The following is a 23,603-nucleotide window of genomic DNA, read 5'->3' as shown; positions in this document are numbered from 1 at the left end:
TCTAGCTAACAACAACAAAGCTATACAAATTTTCAAGTTTTGGTTGTGCCATTGAAGCTTTAATTGCTATTGCTATAACAACAACAACGCCTTTCAATATGCAACCTGTTGCCATCCGTCAACCTGCGGCACTTTAATAGATCCCAATTTTACACTGCTGAGTTTGAGGGCTCTTAGTCTGGCATGCGGCTCCTTTGCTCTCCAAATCCCTACGATAACTCTTAACACCCAAAAACCATTTTTTTGAAGATGTCCTATCCCATCCCATTAGAAAAACACGGAAAAACTCCTTTTCCTCCATAAATGCAGACCGATTCAGCTCAATGAAAATTTTGTAGCCGATTTCGAGCTGCTTGTTACCCATCGATATCTATAGAGAGAAAACATGGCTGAGGGCTGCAGCCTTAGAGTCCAACACACTGCTACAACAACAACAATCCTTTACCGTTTCCCTGCAATACCTCGGTATTGACATAAAAATGAGCTGAACTATCTTCAATTTCTCCTCATCATCACAAATTCCTCAAATTTCTACTAGGAAAACCCTCCAGCATCAATCCAGGAAACTTTGAAGCGTTTCCGGTACCAAGGAGCTCAATTTTCTCAATTATCAGCCGTTTATTCCTGGTCAGCGCTCCTGCCCATTCATTTCCCATCACCCCTTGTGGGATCAGGACCCACCGAGACTTAACGAACTTCCCTTAGTCCTACTATGCGCTTTGAATCTTATATCCAGTTAAGTTAGGTGGGGAGGATTTAAAAATTTTGTCCCGATACCTCTTGTTGTTGTTGTAGCCACATGTCTATATGTGGAGGTGGCGATTCTCATCTAGCTTCTATAGGTGAGCAAGCTCGTTCCGGTCCAAAGAACCGATCGCCGCGGGAACCCCATGGCCATTGGCTATTTAATTGCGCCAACAACTCGCCTTGTTACATCGAGCACCAGAGGCACTCAGTATTTATGCAAGAGCCGGCGCCACCCCGCCTCTCACTGAGACTCTCCGCTCCATACCGCTGATTGTCCGCGACTGCAATTGCAGCGCAACCTGTGGACAGGCCCGGAAGCTTGCAGTTAAGCTTCTCGTGATAACAATGAACACCACACAGATCGGAGCTTAAAGTTCCAGCCTGTGTGGTGCTCATAGTTATCCCGTGCCGGGCCGATACCTCTTTGTCCGTTGCGTTGCTTCTGATTGCCTGTTTGCCGCATTTAGTATCATTTCGAGACTCCTGGTTGTTGGATCTAGTTGGCCACATCCATATGCTGTAGAAACATTTTACTTGTATCTTATTACCCATACTGTTTTTTTTCACCAAAGCAGGGTATTCTGTTTTTAGTGGTGAAAAACTTAAAAAAAAATAGATATCTTAATTTATTTAACAGTCCTGCCATGATAATACACTAGGGATCATTGTGCCTCATTACTACTTTTAAGTCAATCCCATGGCAGTCGATTGTTCGTACCGGTTTGACCCGATGGATTCCTTCATCGGCAAGGGCTGCCGCTTCAGTCTACAACACTGCAACAAAAACAACTAATACTACCTTTAAGTCGTTAGCCTTAAAAAAATTTTTAATTTTTCACACATTTTTCATTTACAATTTTTTTTATGGACCAAATAGAGGTCCAACCCTTATGGCACACCTCATGTGAAATATTTAAAATCTTTTTAAATGTAACAACTATAGACATTTTTGTTTAATCCGTTATTTTTTTCTCCTTTGTCTCTCTCTCTTTACAGTGTAAAAATTTGTGTATAAATAATTCTTAGTTATTATTACTATAAAATATAAAGATTGGAGCGATCATTACACACACACACACCCATTTTTTGTAAAACAGAGAGGCAAATGCTTATAACGGTATTGCCGATTTAATCAAACATCGATAAAGCTCGCCAAAAAATCATTCATAGACCTGATCGTTCAATTATCGCCCCCAAAAACTGTGACTCCCAACTCTTTTTTGTGTTTGAGCAAAGTGCTACAGCTGTTTGCCAAATCAAAGGCCATACCTACAGAGAGCGAGAGAAAGAGTATTGAAGCAATAGTTAAAAACAAGAGGAGAACAAAATTTTGCTCTAACAGAGTTGCCAACATCAACTGAGTTATCAAACTTGCAAAAACAAAAGTCCCAAACACCCCAAGGATATAAAGAGCAAAGCACGTGCTAACAGCAGAGGCATATCTTGAATTTTGCAGTGGTGTTGTTTGTGGAGCATGCACTTAATTACACATCATATTCTTGTCATAATCAACGTGGCATTGTTCTCTTCCTCATCCTTGACGCTGTCGACAGTCATCTAAAAAAAAAATATATATATATAAAAAAGTCAATTCATTAAACATTAATTGTCGCTGTAACGCTTGTACTTGTCGTTTCGTCATCATCATTATTGTCGTCGACGTCGCCGTCATTGTGTTCACACCTTGTCGTCTATATTGTGTAATTTATTTGTGTATAAAAGGAAGAAAGTCAGTTTTAATCAAATAATTTTTAAGTGTACAGTGCACAACAACAACCATACTACAGCCAGAAAAAGCAACAACTTAAAGCTTAAACAGAAAATCTCTAACAACAAAATCAACAACGATTAGAACAAAAAAAAACCCATTAAAGTGAAATTTACAGTCTCTCATAAAAGTCGTAATCGTGAAAGTGTTTTTTGTCCCGTTGTCTTCGCCATCGGCATCGTCCTTGTCGTGCATGTTTCTTTAAAATCGTCGCAAGCTTTTCTCGCGTCGTCGCGGCGGTATTGTAAAAAAACGTAAACATTTTCCCCCAAAAACCACCCTTGGCGCCCACGGACAACAACAACTTTCAGCACTGATAAGCTTAGAAAAGGAGAAGAATAAACTCCTCAAGTGTTTTTTGTGTACATTTTGTGTAAAGTCGAAACTTAAGAGTAATTTGTGAACTTTCCATACTCGGCTTGCTATCCGAGTGTGTGTGTACAAAGTATACAGATCGTATCGGTCGAAGCTAATTTTGTATTATAGCAACAAACATAACATTAAACCAAAAACAACAACAACCACAAAGGCTGACTATAACTACCACTGTAATTGTAACAGCAAACTTAACCAACAACAATATCTTACTAAATCCCATTTTGGCCATTTAGCTAGCTCGATTGTTGTGCGCGTTCGACTTTAGCCTTTTGTTTAGAAAAAGGACACCTTTATACATTTTTCCACTCCCCCACGGTAAAAGAGAACGGCCTCAAAATAGAGCTGCTATCGACCCCGTCTATTTCCTTTGCCCCCATTGAGCCTACGGTGTCATCATCAGCTCACTATAATACACCGCCATCCTATTATCACCAGCCCACGTCGGCAACATCGGCAACGGCATCCTCATCGGCAACGTCAGCAGCTGCAGCTGCTGCAGCAGCTGTGGGTTCAGTGGCAGGTGGTGCTGCCAACTATACAACAACAGCAGCACCTACAACGGCAGCGGCGGCGGCAGCAGCAGCGGCTAACAACAACGGCAACCTGCAGCACCAACAGAGACATTCATTTCAAAATTTCCTTTTGACTTCTTCATCAAATTTGACAACTTCATCGTCGCCGTTGTCGAATAATTTGACGCAGACACAACAGCATCCGCCAAATTTTATACAGCAGCATCAACAGCAGCAACAGCAACAACAACAACAGCAGCAGCAGCAAGAGCAACAGTTGCATTATCAACAACAGCAACAGCAGTATCATCAACAACAACAGCAACAACAACAACACCATCAACAGCAGCAGCAACAACAACAGCAATTAACACACATGAAGTTGTTGGGTGGTAACGATGATAGAGGCATGCGCGGCATTGATCAATCGCTACCGCGAAACAATGACGATGTAGCCGCTGCCGCCGCTGTAGGCTATGTATTTCCTCGCCCCTCACCAGGGGGTATGGCGCCCGGTATGGGTTCAGCTACGGGCAATGTTCATGATGCTGCCGCGGCCGAATATGCAGCTCAATTTGCCCAGAAACAAGCACGCTGGGCCTGCGGAGATGATCATAACATTGATGTAAGTATTGTTTCAAGTTAATTTCGCAAAATAGGTGTAAAAGTTAATAATTTATTTTAGAAAAAATGTGTACTATATTAAAAATTAAGAAACACAACAAAAAAGTGTCGATCTTCAATCCTACAAAATATCCTTAATCTTCGAAAATATGAAGGCGATTAAGCAATGTCTGCTTGTGTGTCTATGCTACCGCCCGCCTGTCTCTTTTAATCACGTCACAACCTTTAAAAATGTATACCTTGCACAAATTTCAGTTTTGCCCATACGCTAATGACGTGACTTTGCTTGGCCTATCAGTCCACATTTGTCGGAGGTTTGGGTGGTTTTCATCTTGACGACGGAAAAAAGAGCTAAGAACTACAAGTCAATCAGTATCTTATCCTTCATTTTTAAGATCCTGGAGATACACGGCAGGGGGTAGCTATGGATACCACACAGGCTGGAACTTTGAGCTCTCTTTATAACGAGAAGCTTAGCTGGGAGCTACCAGGCGCGTACACAGGTTGCGGATAGTGGGATGCTTCGTATACGGAGTAGCTGCAATTCCATCAGCTCTTGTTTAAATATTGAGTGCCTATGATAAGGCGAATTATTGGCGCCTTTAGGTAACCAATGGCCATCATATTCCCGCCGCGATCAGTCATATAGACTGGAACGTGCCGGCTCACCTATTAAAGATTGACTAGGATCGCCACCTCCGTATGCAAATGTGGTTGCAATAACAACAACAACTAATTGACACATGTATTCGGGACCGTCTCAACCTTTCAATGTGGTATGCGGCTATCAGAAAACTTTTCCCCAAAGCGGTGCAGCACTGCGGTACGCCGTTCGGATTCGTCTATAAAATTATCATTAGCTCAAACTTGAATCGGACAGCTCTCATTGATATGTGAGAAGTAAGCCCCTGTTACTTAGTGGAATGTTCATGGGCAAATTTGCATTTGCATGCGGCTATGCTCACAGGGTCGCATGCTTAGGGTCGGTCAGTTGAAAACGAAGTGCATTTTTTTTGATACAGAAGGGGCTTTTTATAACTTGAAGCTGGAGACCATACATGGCGTTCTGGTGGGCGTGAGGGTCCCTCCTTTGTAGGTAGTTTGCGTTGACGGTGAAAGGCCGGATTATCCACGCATTAACAGCAAAGCGCGCGATTAGAAAGTTTGAGCAGAGAAACCACGCGAGGAAAGGGGCTTCTGATTTTCGATTAAATTGTGAAGTCTTTCGATAAGGAAAGGTTTAAGATCGTTGGCTTCTCGGGCGATGTCGTCACCATGGTGAATGAGCGTTTTCTCTTCTTTTACGGAAATCGTTCAGAAAGCTGCCTGGAAGGGCGAGCGCCAACGGGTTTGACATAAACCCAAGAATTTTTTACCAAGAGAAGAGAGCTGAGCGTTTTCGGTGGGCTAAGTACTTGGTCGTGATTCTCTTCCAGCAACTAAGCTGGGGGAAAAACGTCGAGCAGAGACCAATAGGGGACTGAATGTACTATACTATCGCAAATCGATAGGGAGTGGTTGGGTGTTTAGGTCGGTCCTACTGTTCGGCCTATTCTACGGATTTTATATATGGCTTTGGATAAAAATGTCGTCCGCAGAATGAACGAAAAGATACGAGGTTGGGTTCTTAGGCCGTGCCTATTGTTCGGCCTATTCTCATCTATGGATTTTAGATACGGCTTTGGATAAATATGTCCTCCGCAGAATGAACGTGAGGATACGAGTCATCTTGAGCAAGGAGGCGCTGCATGCCCAGAGAGGAGCTGCATGCCGAGAGAGGCGCCAAATAATAAGTCTGCACCTGTATGCTGGATGTGTGGCAACGAATTCCCCTACGATTGAAGGTGTCGCCTCTCAATCTTTTGATTCTTCTGTTTACTGCGTTGATTAACCCGGATCGTGATACGGAATCTATTTAACCTGCTTCTGTATTTTGCAGGGTGGCGAATCCCTGTTGCTGATTATTTCGGCTTCGTTTAAATCCCTCCCAATTCTCGCGACATTGTTCAAGATCCATGTCGCTTGAAAAAAATGGTACGGCAGACATGTAAAAATTTCTCCACAAAGAGGTGTCGCAATGCGTCACGCTGTTCGGACTCGGCTATAAATATCAATCTATCTCCGGATGCTTTTGTCCTACTTACTACTGTTTAATTTTCCATTAACATTAAGCAACAGGGGATATTTCTCTCATATCAATGAGTGGAGTCCGATCAAAGGGCCTCCTTTTAACATGGCAGAATACTTCCCAAAAGTAGCCAGCATAAGTAAGGGGATAACCACCACTGAAAATTCTAATGTTTGAACCCAGGCGTAATGCTAACCTCTGCCACTGTGGCCCGGCTTCCTACCTATTCCTCATAAATTTCGAACGGTGTATTAAGATCCCAAGACCAAGGCCACTTTTCACATTTGATCTCAGCGCCTTAAACCGAAAATCTCTGCCTAAAAAATCCTACGCGTATCCTTCTGGCAGAAACTGAAACCAATACCAAATTATTCGCTAAAAATATCCCAAGTAACCATATCTATTTCAATTCATTCATCTTAAAGGCAATTGGCCAGTCCTCATTCTTGCAAATCCGTTTTTTCTTGTGTCCAGCGCGAAGTCAAAGACCTGACATTCCCAGATTAAGTATGCATCCCTATCAGATAAATGACTACCTCGTCCGTGAAAAACTCGGACATATGGCTTTGGTCGCCCAGTAGCTCATAGCATCGCGTAGTCATCGTATAAAGCGACTATCCTACCAAAGAGCTCGCACAAAGGTGGTTTCACTGATTCAGTAGCTTGGCTCACACTCATAAATGATCGATTTCTGGGTACCTAACAAAACAGCATTTCCAGCATCTTTCAACTAACACCAGAGCCCCTATTACCGGTTGACTGCCCACGTATAGCTTGACAGTCCGTCCGGGCAACTGCTTCTGCATCGAAATCGTCTTCAGAGCCGTCAAGATAGCATAAACCTTCACCGGAAAAATGCTGCACCCGTCCAGAAGTCTGATTCTCTAACCCCTAGGAGCTGGATGAAGATTCTGCACCACTTCCCCCATCCAACCTGAGTTCATTCGTAATATCGTTGATCAAGGGAAGGGCCAAGGAGGTTCAAGGGATACCAGACCAAAACTCGCTCTCCGGGGAAACAAGGTCCAATCGCCAATGAAGAATGACCACATTAGCATATAGACCGGCAACGGTGTATGACGGTACATTCAACATTTCTATTACGAAAAATTGTAACTAGGCAACCTTTAAAGAATATTTTCTAGGGGATGTGGCCCGTCGTTTGTTCTGTAGTTTACAAATCGACCGGAGTGGGAGTTTAGTGCCGATTTCCTTTTGGAGAGCTTTGATTGTTTTCAGCTCAAACTGTGGAAACAAATGCAAATTTTTTGCAAATTTTGCCCATGAACATTCGACCAAGGAACAGGGGTAAACTTCTCACATATCAATGAGTGCAGTCCGATTCAAGTTTAAGCTCAATGATGAGGGACCCCCTTTTTATAGCCGAGTCTGAACGGCATGCCGCAGTACGACACCTCTTTGGAGAGAAGTTTTACATGGCATAGTACCTCACAAATGTTGCCACCATTAGAAGGGGAAAACCACCGCTGAACATTTTTTCTGATGGTCTCGCCAGGAGTGCAGTCCGATTTAAGGTTAAGCTCAATGATAAGGGACCTCCTTTTTATAGCCGAGTCTGAACGGCATGCCGCAGTGCGACACCTCTTTGGAGAGAAGTTTTACATGGCATAGTACCTCACAAATGTTGCCACCATTAGGAGGGGAAAACCAGGCGTTCAGCGTCATAGGCGGACATGCTAACCTTTGCGCTACGGTGGCCTCCAAATCTGTGGAAAGCCAAGGATTTTTTTGAACTCAAGAGGCGTTTTCGCAATAAATTCGGCATAATTACAACATACTAACGTACGGCTCTTGAAGACTTCACACCTAATATGGTTGATCCGTAATTCTAAACCAAATTACGAAACACGTCCCATTGTGGTTGGTGTGTGTTGCGATTTCTGGCTTTTCTTTTCCATTTGCAAAGAAAATTCTTCGATCATTATGCTCGTCTCAAAAGAGAAACAAACAAACAGGTAAAAAAAGCTAATTATAGTAACTTTCGAGAGAGTCGCTTGAGGTTCGAGTGATCTTTGGCTATTTCTTGATATGCTCTTCGAGTTCTCTAGTGTTCGACAGAGGTCAATCTAGGAGGAACCCAAGTAAGTTGGAAGTTGCTGGAATCTGGAGATATACAACTTGGATTGGCGGTTCTTCTCAGGACTAGGGGATCTGGTTAATCTCTGAAAGGCGACTCAAAACGTAGGCGGGCAAAAAGATTCCGTCAGGTACACGATAAGATTGCATTGCCGTCCGGCCTCTCACTGGGACTCCGCTTGATATCGTGGGTTGTCCGCGACTGCAGTTGTATGCTTAGTTGGGGTGCATCGGTAGCACCCCAACTAAGGTTCTCATGATAACGATGAACAGACAGCCTGTGTGGTATAATGAAGCACCAGCAACAGAAGCGAAAAAGTTTATTGATACCTTCTTGTCTAGATAATCCATACAAGAAATTTTTTGGAGTGTTGTATAGTAGTTATGCACTTTTTTTTGAATTCCTTTTCGTCGTGACCCATATTTCGCGTAGGAATGTATTAAAGTTTCTTTATTAATATTTGTAGACTTAAGGTTTCGCTAAATTTCAAGTTCTATGTTTTAAAACAACCATTGTTATTATTTTCATTTCAGAATCCCGACAAATGGAAATACAATCCTCCAATGAATCCAGCCAATGCAGCGCCCGGTGCACCACCCGGTGGTGGTCCCGGTACAATCGGTCCCATTGGCATGGGTGCCGGCATAGGCAGTATGGGCACAAATGGTGGTCTACATCCCTCAATGGGCGGTCCCAATCAAATGGGTAACTCAGCTGCAGCCGCTGCAGCAGCTGGTATGGCTGCTATGCAACAGGCTGCTGCTGTAGCCAAGCATAATCAAATGATGTCACAAGTGGCTGCTGCCGCTGCCCAGCATCATCAGCAGCAACAGCATCAGCAGCAACAACAGCAACAACAACAACCTCCACATCCAGCTCATCAGCAGCCACCACATCCTCAGCACCAACAACATGGTCCACCACATCCATCGCAAATGCAATCACATCAATTCAATTCGAATCTTTTGAATCATGCCATGAATAATCCTGCGGCAGCAGCTGCTGCTGCAGCAGCCATAGCTGCCGGTATGCCTCACATGCAATTGCCACCAAATATGCAGGCAGCTGCCACCGGCAATATGTACGATCATCCCGGTGTACATCCTGGAGTGGGTATGAATGGTGTGGGTGTACCCAAACCACCGCCACCAGGTCAACCGGGTCCCGGAGAATTGGTCTATTTGGGTGGGCAACCACATGCAGCCGCCGCTGCAATGGGCATGATGCCTCAAAATCAATATATGAATAATCAAGCTGCCGCAGCAGCTGCCGCCTCAAGAAATGCAGCAGCGGTAAGTTTATAAACAATAAGTTATAACTAGCTAAATATGCTATGGAATTAACAGGCCATAGGGAAATGGAAATGTTTAAGAGTTTTTAAAACTTAAAAATTGCAAAAGAGCTTGTTGGATTTTTAGGGTTTGTGGGTCATTGGATTAGGGCTTCGGCCCTCAACGTAATAACAATGCTACTCGTGCAACAGGACAGTTTTTGGTCTTGATAAAAGTAACAGCTAATAACTTACAGAAGAAAGAATGCAATTACAGAGTCACAAGCTGTGAAAAAATTTGTCAACGCCGACTATATGAAAAATCCGCAATTACTTTTTGGGCAACCCAATACATTGAGGCGACAGACCTTGACGATGAAGTATTCTATAGGGTCCATCCGGTACGCAGAACCGGCTGCCATGGGATTGATTGATTACAATTATAGCAATCAAGGCGTATTTAATAAGGTGACCGCATCGGCGAATTGCTTTAACAAAGCATCTTTCTTGGGAATTTGAAATGTAACTCCTTATTAAATGCTTAAAAATTTTCGAAATTCGCAAAAAATGAAGGAGTTACAGCGTTGTTAAACGAGCCACTAAAACAAACTAAAATGATGCCGGAAATAGTTTCAAGTGTTGCCACTGTAGTAGTTTTTTTTCAGCCAACGTTTTTTTTATATATGGAGTTTGACAGCATTCCGCTACAAAAACTAAACAGAGTACTCAGATTTAAAAGCATTTTTGTAAGTTCGATAACCAAGAAATTGCATATGCAGCTACATACCATCAAACATACATATATTTTTTACATTAACAAACTATTTTAAAAAAATCTATTCCGCGCTTTCGATAAAATTTGAAGTAGTTTCGATTACCCGACATACTTGTTTGTTTGTTTGTTGTATAGCATTTTGTTATAAGTTGTTTTGATACTTACCTTGTCATTTGTAGCAAAGAGAGTAAAATCACTCTTACTCTCCACAAGTAGACCTTTTGTTTTATTATGCCAATAAGAGAACCAAACGAGTTACCGGCAAGTTCATTATCGCTATGATAAACTAAAGAGCGGGGCTTTGTGACAATGGTTTAAACTTGCATAAACAGCAAGCATAGATTAGGATGCCCGTCCAGATCTGTCTTTCTAATTCTGGCGACATTTGTGAGTTTTACAGTCATAATTGGCTTTTTTTTTTTGTTCTCCAAATTTTCTAACTTTTCTTATTGGGAAATTTTTCTATTTTTTCTTCTTGCACTTGTTCGATGCTATGTCCATTAAAGTCTTTTAAACCAAAATAGATTTTGATTAAGGTCTTAGCTAGCAGTATTCTACCATAATTTGTTTTAGTTTTCTTTATAATTAGAGGTATCACACACAAAGTCAAAGCGAAAGGATGGTGAATGTAAAAATTCTTGTATAAAATAAAGGAAAGGAGGCATTGTCTCATTAATGGCAGACGACAAAGCCATAGTATTCCATCATTCTAGTTGCTAGCTGGTGGTGATGCCAGCTCATTATTTTATCAACATCTTTACGTGTCTCCATAATTGCAACTCGAACACATCAAACAACTGCAACTGAGAAATGTTTGTGGCAGAGTGGCAGCGCGAATAGACAAGCACTAACATGAATGGAGCACATACACTTTTTGCAGTGTGTTGCTAGTGAATATACATACATATGCATGTGTGTACATACAGTTATGTGCAAAAAAATAGGGACAGCGGATAGACAGACAAATAAAGGGCGTAAGTTGAAAGCTAAATTTATGGTTTATAGCAGTTGGTTAATGCATATACAATGTAAAAAAAAACTTTTGTGCAACAAAAAATCCAATATAAGTTTAAGCGTCAATTCGTTTAAAAAATTTAGAAAATTCACAAAAAGCTAAAAAATTATTAGAAATTATTTTTATTAGCCCAAATAGCGGGTAATGCCATGTAATGAGACTGGCAAAAGTCTCAGCAAACCCCAATAAACGTCAAACATTTCGGTGCAAATATCTGTCCTGGAGTGGGACCCAAAGTCGCTGAATCTCAATTCGATTGAAAAATCGGTGGAATATCGTTAAAACTCATGTTAGAGAACTACTTCCGTCCAACTCAGATGAATTTAGTCTAGGGTGATTCAAGGGTTATAAAGGGAATGACTAGATTAGTATACCTCCATCCTATGGTGGTGGGTATAAAAATGCTGCAAATTTGTTTTTGCAATCGACATTCGTTTAAAAAAGCCATAAACCATTGATATAGTCCTCATTTGGAATCCTTTATTTGTCTATCAGCTGTCCCTATTTTTTTGCACATAACTGTACCTAGCCATATGTATGTTTATTGCATTTCTTAGCACTTCTAAGAGACACACACTGAATGGTGTAAGTGTTGTTGCTGCATGATGATGCATACCTGCACATCTTTGTGGCATGTATCATCATTCATGCTATCCAAAGGCTAAAGAATGAAACCGAAAACAGTCAAAACAAGACTGAAACTTTCTTATGGTGCAAACGAAATGCTTTTGCCTTGCTGCATTGCACATCCATTTATGACAGACAGACATGCATATGTATGTATGTATGTTATACATGGGTTGAACAGAGATGCCAACTTAGTGCTTTTCGCAAAAGATTTATTGCTTTTTAGGCCAATAAAGAGCCGAAAAATTACCTTCTAGTACTAAATGAAAAAAAGGCACAAGTAATGCCAACTTAGTGCTTTTCGCATTAGTTTTAATACTTTTTAGGTCACATAAAACTCGAAAGTTACCACCTAATGCCAAACGAAAAAAGGCACAAAGTGGACACGTTTTGCACTTCTAGTTAATGCCTTTTACCCTTTTTGTAAATGTGAGTTTTTAGCTGTCGCTTTTTGTCACAGGGAACATTATACTTGCCTATTTTAGTTATCATAAAATTTTCCACAAACCATCCCATTAAGGAATAGGAAATACTTCTCTCATATCAATGATACGATTAAAGTTTTAGCCCAATGATGAGGGACCACTTATTGGTGAGTCCCAACAGGGTGCTGTTTAACGAAACCTCTTCTTAGAGAAGTCTTAAATGGCTGAATATGGATGCAGAAAAACCACTACTGAAATTTTTTCTTATGAGGTTCTACCCGGGATTAGAACTACGCGTTCTGACGGGTCAACCAAATAAACAGTTGGATGATCAAAGTGAAAACACGAGGGCGATAACCATTATTTTGCGGGTATTTACCCATATATATCAAAAGGCAGGGTATTTATAATTTTGCATAAATAAAACATTTTGCAAACAGTTTTTGATGATTTCGTATTCTTTGTATATAAACCTGATCTTCAGATCCCATAAAATCGGACAAATGTTATATATAGCCGCAACAAAGACCGATCATCCGACTTAAAGTCTTGATGCAATAAATTGCTCATTTTTCATCCAATTTCGATTAAATTTGGCACAGTAAGTTCTCGTAGACTCCTACCAACTCCTGTGAAATGCGGTCCAGTTCGGACCATATTTGAATATAATTGCTTTATAGACCGACCGCCCGATCTCTCGATATGGGGTATTAAGGCCATACAAGATCCATTTATTACTCAATTTCTATGAAATTTGGCACAATGAGGTCCCTAACCCATTCCTATTAAGTGTGGTCTTCCTTGGACCATATTTGGATATAGCTGCCATATTTACCGATCTCCCGATATGGGGTATTGAACCCATAAGAGGGGCATTTTTCATCCGATTTCGATGATATTTGGCTCAGTGAGCTTTGGTAGACCTCTACACCTTTTTTTTAATGTTGTTCACATCTCATCACACTCAAAAAATTAAGGTTAGTGCTTTTCAACTCTTTTTTTTTTATACAAAAATATACTTTTTAAAACTTGCATTACGCTTTTTGCTGGTAAAATGATGGCAACACTTGTGATGAGCCTATCCGTTATTGTACAACCTGTGCATGAAATGTATGTTACTCCTAAGAAATGATAGCTGTGTTTTATTTTGTGCTATATAGTGCAGAGCAATGAAATTTGTATGCAAATAACATCTCTCCAGTACAAGGAAGTTCTTGATAAATTACCACACTCAAACAAATTTGTTATTCAACACAGCAAAAATGTTTGCTAAGCAGCAGTTTTGTCTGCTGAAAATGGGAAGAAGACTTCACTTCTGTAATAGCAGAACTACTGCTACAAAAGGAGCAAAATTAACTACTAATATTCAGCAGACAGTGTTTGATATTTTCAGCAAACTTTTTTCTATGAGAGTGGTAGTGATAATAGCACATTTGGGATTAATTTTTCTTTCAGCGTATGCTCTTTACGTAACGATGGTAACGATTTTTAAGAAATTAAAAATTTTACCCGTTTTAATGGGGTATTTGGTACAAAAAATGTTGGTAGACAATTTGTTTCTGCATTGGTAACACTGCTCTCAAACCGATCGGGCTTATTAACCGATCGCACTTACGAAAATTTGAGCCTGCGGGTGGCCACTAGGAGTAATTTTGGTTGATTTGGAATCTTTTTCATCGAGCCTGGCGTTAAACATTTTGGATGCTTCTTTGGAGTCGTTGGCATACAAACATTTTGGTTGTAGATCATCGACGCAACACTAATACTTGGTAGCGTCACATAAAGCAAATGTAAACCAAAAATGGCATACAAAATTATGTTTCGCACTTCATTTCGTCCACACAGTGGCTGTCCAATTCGCCAGATACCAAGTCAACGAACTCTTCTAGTTGGACATTTTTAAAGATTAAGATAAGGACTAAACAATTTGCCACTATGGACATGCCGTAGAAAGTAATTTTACGGGAATGTCCCAAAAAAGTGGCATATTACATTCTTGCAGCTTGCAGTTCGTTTTTTGATTTACTCAGAGTAATAGTCCATGCAAAAGGTGGTCATATCAGGCAAAAGTGAATGGATTCGGATATTTAATAGATTCAATCATGCTTTTTTTGTAATTTCAATCAACAAAAAAGGTTTTCTCACAAAAAAATAAGTTGTTTGAATTAGTAACAGTTGTGTTAACTATCCTGTATTTGTGAAATTTTCTAAGGCCATATTTTGATAATTATAACTAAATTAACATTTTTGAATGCGGGTGTTTGGTTAAATTTGTCAACTTTCTTGCAAAACAATAGCAAAAAGTCTGCTACCACTGCTACATGTATCACTCATCACGACTTTACCTTTGATTGGGTTCTATAAGACAAGCAGTCTTGTTGCAAATTTTTCCGCCTCCTTACTCTCTGTTCTACTCTCTGGTGATGAAATACATAAACTCAAATTGGTTTCAGGTGAGAGAAAATAAGTTAATGGCACAAGGAGAAAGAGAGATGGTGAGTGAGATATTGAGAGCTAAGCTGCTCCAACAATCAGCCGGCATTTGGCATTTTCAGTCATTGCTTATTTTACGTTTCCTTAAAAAACTTCGAAAGAGCGAGCAAAGAAACTGAGAAAAGTGTCGGAGACAACATGAAAGTAAAAGCAAAAGAACTCAAAATTATTAGAAATTTTCCCTTACTACACCCCTGTTTACCTTAGGTTGTTCATACTTTGTGTTTGTGTGAGTGTATGTATTAAAAACATCAACAAGCACACATTAGTATGTTATGAGGTGAAACAGATGACAGTTTCGTAGCACTCATGGAGAGTACAGTGGTTTGAACACTTTAAAAAATATGATTTTAAATAACAAATTTGGTTGAGTGTATAGTGTCACTCAATAGACATTTAAGAAAAACACTCAATAGGCACTTGTTTGTTTTACACTGTCTATTAAAATGGTTTATTAGCAAAGTGCGTTTCATCGGTTATAGAAAACGCAAAACTTTTGTTGACATTTGGTAGGTAATATCCCAGCGGGAAAAGGTAATCAGTGAGAAATGAGAAGATAATCGATAGACTCTATAGCCTATTGATTCCAGTATACAGCGGTCAAAAAAAGTATTCATCATTCAATGTTTTTTTTTTAATAAGTCTACAAAAGACAATTGGAATAAAAACACATTAAACTAATGATGCAGTAGTGCTTGTGTGATATATATGTACACAATTTCATTGTTTTTAAAGAAAAAATAGTATTTATTGGAACAAAAAGGGCCATTTTACAGCTGAACACAAAAAATTAAACAAAAAAAGTATTCATCATTGCAAAAAAACAAAAAAATAAATAACATAATTTAAAAAAATTAATACTTTGTTATTCGACCACCGCGTCTTATAACTTCTTTTAAACGGTTTGACATCGATTGCACTAATTTAGCGGTTATATTTTGGTCTATATTAGTCCATTCCTCCATTATCACCTGTTGCATTTGACTCTTGCTCGAAAAATTGCGCGTTCTCAATTTGCGTTCGAGATGTTCCCAAAGATGTTCAATTGGGTTCAAGTCGGGACTTTGAGGAGGAGTTTTAATGACTTTGGGGCAGTTATACAGCATCCACATCTTGGTATTTAAAGCAGAATGTTTGGGGTCATTATCTTGATAATATTGAAAGTTATTACCAAGCCCAAGTTTTACAGCACTATCTTTTAAATTCCTCTTTAAAATGTCAATGTAATACTTATGATCCATTACTCCATTAATAATTTCAAGATTTCCCGCTCCTGACGCCATACACCCCCAAACCATTAAACCACCTCCACCATGTTTTACAGTAGCAACTGTGTTTCGTTCTTCAAGCTCTGTATTTGGTTTTCTGTACACTATGACCTTTCCATCGCACCCAAAAATATTAAACTTGCTCTCGTCTGCAAAAATGACTGTTTTCCAAAATGATTCGGGCTGTTTTACATACATTTTTGCGAAGTTTAGCCTTTTCACTCGGTTTATTTTATTTATAAAGGGCTTCTTACGTGCAGTTCTTCCTCTGTAACTATGCCTTTTGAGTGTATTTCGAATTGTTTGTGTAGTAACTTCCTTCCCTAAATATTCCATAGTGTTTTTACGAAGAATGGTCGCATTTGTCTTCGGAGTTTTCTGAACTTGCCGCACTAGCCAACGCACATCTCCAACTGAAAGTGCTTTTGGTCGACCAGATCTTGGTTTATTGTCAACAGTTTTCGTTTCTGTCCACTTTCTGATGATGGATTGTATAGTAGATCGTGGTCTATTTAATATTTCACTGATAGTTTTTTGAGTTAAACCATTCCTGTGGTGTTTTATTATCAAAACTTTTACCTCATCAGAAACCTCGTTTTGCTTACGACCCATTTTGACAAAAACTATATTTTCAATGAAATTAAATATTTGCTGTCAAGGGCAAAGCCTCCTTTACTAAATAAAACAGAAAAGGGGGATTCCCAAATAATATTTGAATTTGACTTTGATGATAGCACATCAATGATGAATACTTTTTTTGTTCTGTTTTTGGTGTTATTATATAAAATTGCATTTTTTGCGCTAATTAAATTTATTTTTTGAATTTATTTTAAAACATATTACGAAAAATAAACTATTGCATAAAACTGCATTATTTGTTTACTTTAAATTTTCTTCAATTACCCAAAATAAGTGAATTTATTATCAATTTTGCTAATGATGAATACTTTTTTTGACCGCTGTACGTTATTCTTAACACGGAAGTTTCCTAGGAAAAGAAAAAAATATTTTTATATGTTCGAAGGAATAATTTTATAATTCGTTTAATAGAATACATTATTTAAAAATGTATTTGGAATGAATTTTATAAATAATGCATTATAATTTTATAAAAAATCGAATTATTTATCCCCCGAAATACATTAAATAATATATTCTGCAAAATGTAAAAATAGTAAAAATTATTTTTTATTTCTTAAATATAGAATTTTGACTTTGGAAAAGTATACCTTATTAGGAGACGAGTTTTATTCGGGAGATTGGTCTATATGGCAATTATATCCAAATATGGTTCAATTTAGTATGTATTTCGCGTAGATGTGAGAACTGTAATACAACTCACTGCTCAAAATTGCAGCAAAATCATGTCAAATTATTAGCCAATGAAAAAAGAGCCAAAAATAGTCTGATTTAGATAAACAAAATGCAATTTTTAATAGTTTTTTTTTTTTACTTAGAAACGTATTACATTCTGCATAATAAAAACCAAACTAAATCATGTATGTTTTTCAACGCGACAAGAAAGCAACAACAGATAACGGATTTCCAAAATGGGGAAATCGACACTCTCAAAAACATAACATTTCAACTTTTCAACATTTGATGTGGTATTAAATTCGTTAATTAATGTCCAAGTTTTGCCAAATGAAATGACCCATTTTACTCTTTGATATATCTTAAACCATGTTTACACTTGGAGAAGTCTAGATTTGCGACGAGATTTCGGAAACATGGTTTTATAAAACGTCAATCCTATAATGAATTATATCATTTTCCCGCTGGGATGTTTTGTTTTTCTCTTTTCTCTCTCTCCCTCTATACACTATCAGAGCTTCCAGATTATTTTGGAGTAAAATCAGCACTTTTAAAGAAAAAAGTCGGCTTTATTTAGTGAAATTTTAAATAGCAAATACACAAAGAGGAGATTTTTAATGAGTGCCCTTATCCCAGGCACTGTGTGTTCAAGCAAGAAAATTCCGTTGTAATGGGGTTAACTTGCTATTTCTTCAGTTTTAACACAATTTGAACCCAGTTTTTCCCAATCCGAAAAAATAGTGGATGACTTTAAAGATAAATACTTTAAGGGATACAAAAACTTGCACATGCTGACTGTGACTGGTATTTATCTTCGGCATTTTTTACTTAAAAACTACTAGAAACATGATACTAATTCATTTAAGAACTCGTACATTGCAAGTGAATTCAAATTTGGCACTAGTCAACTCTAACTCTAGACACAAACCCCTTATTTTAGCTTTTCAATGAAAGCAATTAGAGATCCGAAGTTGTCTTACATAAATACAAGTATGAAGCGCTAAAACCAAACGAAAAAGATTTATTAATGTCAGTAAATATTCGCTAAATATAATCTACGCCTCTATGTATAGCCATGGTTAAAAATGGTGCACTTAATATTAGTTGCTTTTGTTTTGCACACGTGAATATGCGCCATTGTTGAACATAACCTCATTTAGGTTTAAAAAAATATTTTATAAATGACTTTGAAAGCCTATAGTACCTCAAGTAAAGTAGTTATAACATTTTTTATGCACATAATGCATAAGTCGAATTTTAGGAATATTTTAATCATTATGAAAAAATGTTTCTTTTGTTTTGCACGACACTGTATTCTCCCAATAGTTTTAACTCAGGCACAAATGCTCCCTTGAGGTATCTGTCACATCACTAATATCATCACGTTAGCATTTTAACTTTGCAGGTTCTTAAAAGCCTTGTTGCGTCCCTTTGCCCCTTTTAAGGATGCTACTGTGTTGTAAATTTTAATGATAAGAGGCCTGTTTTATGCAGAAAGAAACCAGTAGCTTTTTATTGCTCTTCAAATTCTGTGGCGTTGTTGCTTTGCTTCATCCACCAACATTGACAACTGCCGCAGACCCCTTTGTAAAAATTCACACGATGTTAGACCATGTGTTTGCTGTGCTTTTCTCCATATGTGTGCTAGGCTGTTTCCTGTTACAATTGAAAATAAAAGAGCCCGGCTGCGTTGAGAGAAAACAATTTCAGCACTCAAGTGGGGGGTATGCATGAAGTGGTGAGAGCATGATGAGAGCATAACCTGAAGTGGTGAAAATCATCTGGTTGTTAAGCGTACATCGTTTCTTTTGTCAATTTGTGCACGTTTTAAGTTTTCTTGTTGTTGTTTTCACTGGCGTCTGGGTGTTTTTGTTTCGATTCTTCGCTTTGCTCACAGCTCTTTGTTGTTGTGTTTTTTCTGTTCTATTGTTTTTGCTGCTTTGCGCTCACTTTTTCTTCTTTTTTTTTTGGTTGAAATGAGTCAATGTGCGCTTGACTGGTTTTGATTCCTGCCTCTGTTTTGTTTGGTTTTGATTATGAAGCTTTTTTTAGTGCCCTAGTCCCCAGTTTATCTTTTCCGTGTTGTATTTCCACATGTGTGTGTCGTCTTCTTCTTTGGGCTGCTGGTACGTATGAAAGCGAGAAAAAAAAACATTTTCTTTTTGCTTGCGGTGTTTAATTTTTTTACTCACGTTTTCGCTATTTCTTTTGCTTTGCAGTTGACTGAATAATTGTCTTGAAGTTGAAAATGGAAGGAAAGGGCAAGGGAGATAGAGAGTGAATAAGGGAACCGTCCGTCATTCTTTCATTTACAGTGGTGGAAAAAATAATAGGGGCCACAGTAACTAAGAATAATATGCACAAAAAGAGCAAGAAAACACGATTACTTCTGTATAGAGCTGAACCTGAATATTCGTAGACATGTTGGGCTTTGAGCGGGGAACTTAAATTTGCCTTTAAATCTCATATAATTCACGGATACTCGTTATGGTGACTTTTTCGATAAATTAACTTGGAAAAAGAAATAGGGACACTTATCAATAAGATGTAATTACTACCCTGTAAATTGGGTAAATACCTGGGTATTTACCCATTTATACCCAAAAGCTGGGTATTTATAATTTTGCCGATATCTTGGGTAAAAAAATATTTTCCAAACAATTTTTGATGATTTCGTATTGTTTCTCAAAAATAGGATTTTATTTAGCCGCTATAAAGACCGATCTCCAGACTTAAAGTCTTGAGGCAATAAATAGGTCATTTTTCATCCGATTTCGATGATATTTGGCACGGTAAGTTCTGGTAGGCCCCTACCCATTTCTGTGAAGTGTGGTTCAGATCGGACTATATTTGGATATAGTTGCCCTTAGACCGATCTTCTGATATATGGTATTAAGGCCATAAAAGATCCATTTTTTACCCGAATTCGATGAAATTTGGCACAGTGTGTTCTGGTAGACCCCTACCCATTCCTGTCCAGATCGGACTATATTTGTATATAGCTGCCATATAGACCGATCTCCCGATATAGTGTAATGAGCCTATAAAAGGAGCATTTTTCATCCGATTTCAATGAAATTTGGCACAGCGAGTTCTGATACCCCTCTTAACATTTTGTTGAATATCGTCAAGTTCAGACCATACTTGGATATAGCTGCCATATAGACCTATTGTATCTCCCGATATAGAGTATTGATCTCTTTAATTTGATACCCATGTTGCGTATGTTACCTGGGTTAAAAATTCTCACGACTCTTTAAGTCCCTCCCGCGTCCAATTTTTTAGACATATTTTTGCATATTCGTAATCTACTCGAGATAAAGGGTGATTTTTTTGAGGTTAGGATTTTCATGCATTAGTATTTGACAGATCACGTGGGATTTCAGACATGGTGTCAAAGAGAAAGATGCTCAGTATGCTTTGAAATTTCATCATGAATAGACTTACTAACGAGCAACGCTTGCAAATCATTGAATTTTATTACCAAAATCAGTGTTCGGTTCGAAATGTGTTCAAATTTTGACAAATTTTGTTCAGCGATGAGGCTCATTTCTGGTTGAATGGCTACGTAAATAAGCAAAATTGCCGCATTTGGAGTGAAGAGCAACCAGAAGCCGTTCAAGAACTGCCCATGCATCCCGAAAAATGCACTGTTTGGTGTGGTTTGTACGCTGGTGGAATCATTGGACCGTATTTTTTCAAAGATGCTGTTGGACGCAACGTTACGGTGAATGAACACATTTCGAACCGAACACTTTACCTTTCATATCATCATAGCAGTGAAGAAGAAAGACGCCTAGTTCAGCTGCTTCGAAAGAAAGGAAGAACCTAAAAATGTATAGCCAAATCATTAGAAGGTTTGAAAACTTCGTAACAAATGCCTTAAAACTAAAACTATTGAGAGATGCGGCACAGAAAGGAAAATCCCTTTTTACGGATAATCCTATAGTAACTTTAGCTAAACGAGACCCTTTCAAGACTTCTAAAGAAAATCCAAAGAAATTGGAAATTTTGTGCCCTGCCAAACGGTACTATGAAGATTGGTGTCTGCAAAACTAACAGGTAGCTAGGAAAGTTCTTTTACTCCGACAATCATATTTGAAGAAGAGTTTAAACTTTGCTTTGGCTCATAAAACATGATGCGGACACGGAGTAAATAAGTGGCGAAAGTAAAAGTATTTTTTTTTTGGTAATGATGTAGAAAGGAATGTTCGTCGTCCAAAAGGGAAAGAATTCCACATCAGGTTTACCAAACAAACAAAGCTTAAAAATGGAGAAGGAAATGCCTTGGTATGGGGCTGTTTTTGTTGGGAGGTAGTAGATCCGATACATCTTATTGAAAACAAAATGGATAGATTTGTTTACAAGAATTTGTTGGAGACAGTTATGCCACCACACGCTGAGGAAAATATGCCACTTGTATAGAGATTTCAACAGGATAATGAATCGAAACTCACATCAAAATTAGTACGTAAATGGTTTCGGGATCATAATTTGATCGTTGGTGAGTAGCCAAGTCAGTCCCATGACATCAATCCCATTGAGAACCTTTGGTGTGAACTCAAGCAAGAAGTTTCTAAGTTTTCTTGCAGCAATAATAAAAAATTGTGGGAAATTATTCAAAAAGTACGGTATAATATCACGGCAGATACTTGCCTTAACTTAATTTCATCCATACCTTGTATGTAACCAGTTTTCTCGCACTCACAATCTTTATCGCATAGATAATCTTCGTTCGGCTTTCAGCGCGCAATCTGTACTCACCCTAAGTTAGGGTGAAAATGATCGCTGGTTATAACATAGTGAACGCCGAGCAGAGCAGAGAGCAAAGCATGTCGAACAAATGATAAGTGACATTTTTTCAGGCATTATATAAAATGCAAATTTTGCCCATGAACATTCCACTAAGCCCTGTTCCAAACTTCTCATATATCAATGAGTGCAGTCCGATTCCAGTTTAAGCTCAATGATAAGGGGCCTTCTTTTTATAGCCAAGTCCGAACGGCGTCCCGCATCGCGACACCTCTTTGGAGAGAAGTTTTACACGGCATAGTAACTCACAAATATTGCCATTATCAAGAGGGGAAAACCAACGCTGAAAAATTTTCTGATGGTCTTGCCAGGAATAGAACCCAGGCGTTCTGCGTCATAGTAGCCTCCACAGCAATTTTACTAAAAAATGCCGATTTTGAAACCATCTTTGTTCGAAAGGAGTAAATTGGGGATTTTTGTAAAAAAATTGGGACAGAATTTATTTTTAGTTTTTTAAGGACATTTTTAGCTGCAATATTCAAAAAAAAAAAAATTCTAAGATATCTTGTTTCGTTTTCGTTCGTCTTAGAATTTTTAGGGGCCTGGCAAAAGGCGGGTGGATAAACTAGGTCCTTGAATTTAACACCTCAGCTCTAACCATTTCAAATTTCAAAGATAAATCTCTACCTGTTCTTACGCGGCATATTTTTTTACTAGTTTTTTTTCGATTTTCTCCCACTGTGCGACGCGCGATTTTCTTTTCGATCTAAAATGTTTTTTTTTTTCGTTTGTTTTGATCTAATTTTTTTCGTATGGCGTTAGTGGTGAGTATAGGAATTTTTGTTTACTATTAATTAAAAATGAACTAAACAAAAAAAAAAATAACCAAATATTGCTTCTAATTTTTGCTCACGATGCTATTAACAGCGCCAACAAAAGGATCGTAGTCAAAAGGACAAATGCTCATAGTCATATTTTTTTTTTTGTTTAAAGGCTCAACATTTCTAATAAACTTTCTTCTTTGCCACTTGTTACACTAGCTCATCAGGGGAACCAAAACTCCAAAGCCACTCTGGCAACTCTTAACGGTGTCATTAACATTTCATTATTCTCGCGGTATGCTCTTAATATATGACAGTTGAGTTTTTCAGTGTGCTGAGAACGGTATCGCTTTGCCATAAGACAAACAGAATTCATGTACTTACATAGCTGCATTTAAGGTTAATAATATGCTAATTACATATTATTAGCATAATAACATGCATAGGTATACAACAAACATAATAACACAACAACATACAGCCATTCATTTGTGTATTCTCTTTAAGAATCTCTTACTGAGAAGTAACTTCAGTGAAGTTTTGAGATGATCAAGTTAAGGGTGTTAAGTGGAATTGTTAAAGATTATT

General features: G+C 38.4%; 1 protein-coding gene across 2 annotated transcripts in view; it reads left to right on the top strand.

The window, feature by feature from the left end:
* LOC106081092 (maternal protein pumilio) overlaps nt 1-23,603 on the top strand; it is an 809,199-nt gene that overhangs the window by 11,767 nt on the left and 773,829 nt on the right. For both annotated transcript variants that reach the window (XM_059362138.1, XM_013242815.2), the window contains exons 2-3: nt 1,744-4,030; nt 8,789-9,547. In XM_059362138.1, coding sequence (XP_059218121.1) covers nt 3,782-4,030; nt 8,789-9,547 — 1,008 coding nt within the window. In that variant the 5' untranslated portion in view covers nt 1,744-3,781. The remainder of the gene's footprint in view (nt 1-1,743; nt 4,031-8,788; nt 9,548-23,603) is intronic.

Source organism: Stomoxys calcitrans, chromosome 2, assembly GCF_963082655.1.
Source record: "Stomoxys calcitrans chromosome 2, idStoCalc2.1, whole genome shotgun sequence".
In the NCBI taxonomy this organism is placed as follows: Eukaryota; Metazoa; Arthropoda; class Insecta; order Diptera; family Muscidae; genus Stomoxys; species Stomoxys calcitrans.
This window is presented reverse-complemented; position numbering and strand designations above follow the sequence as displayed.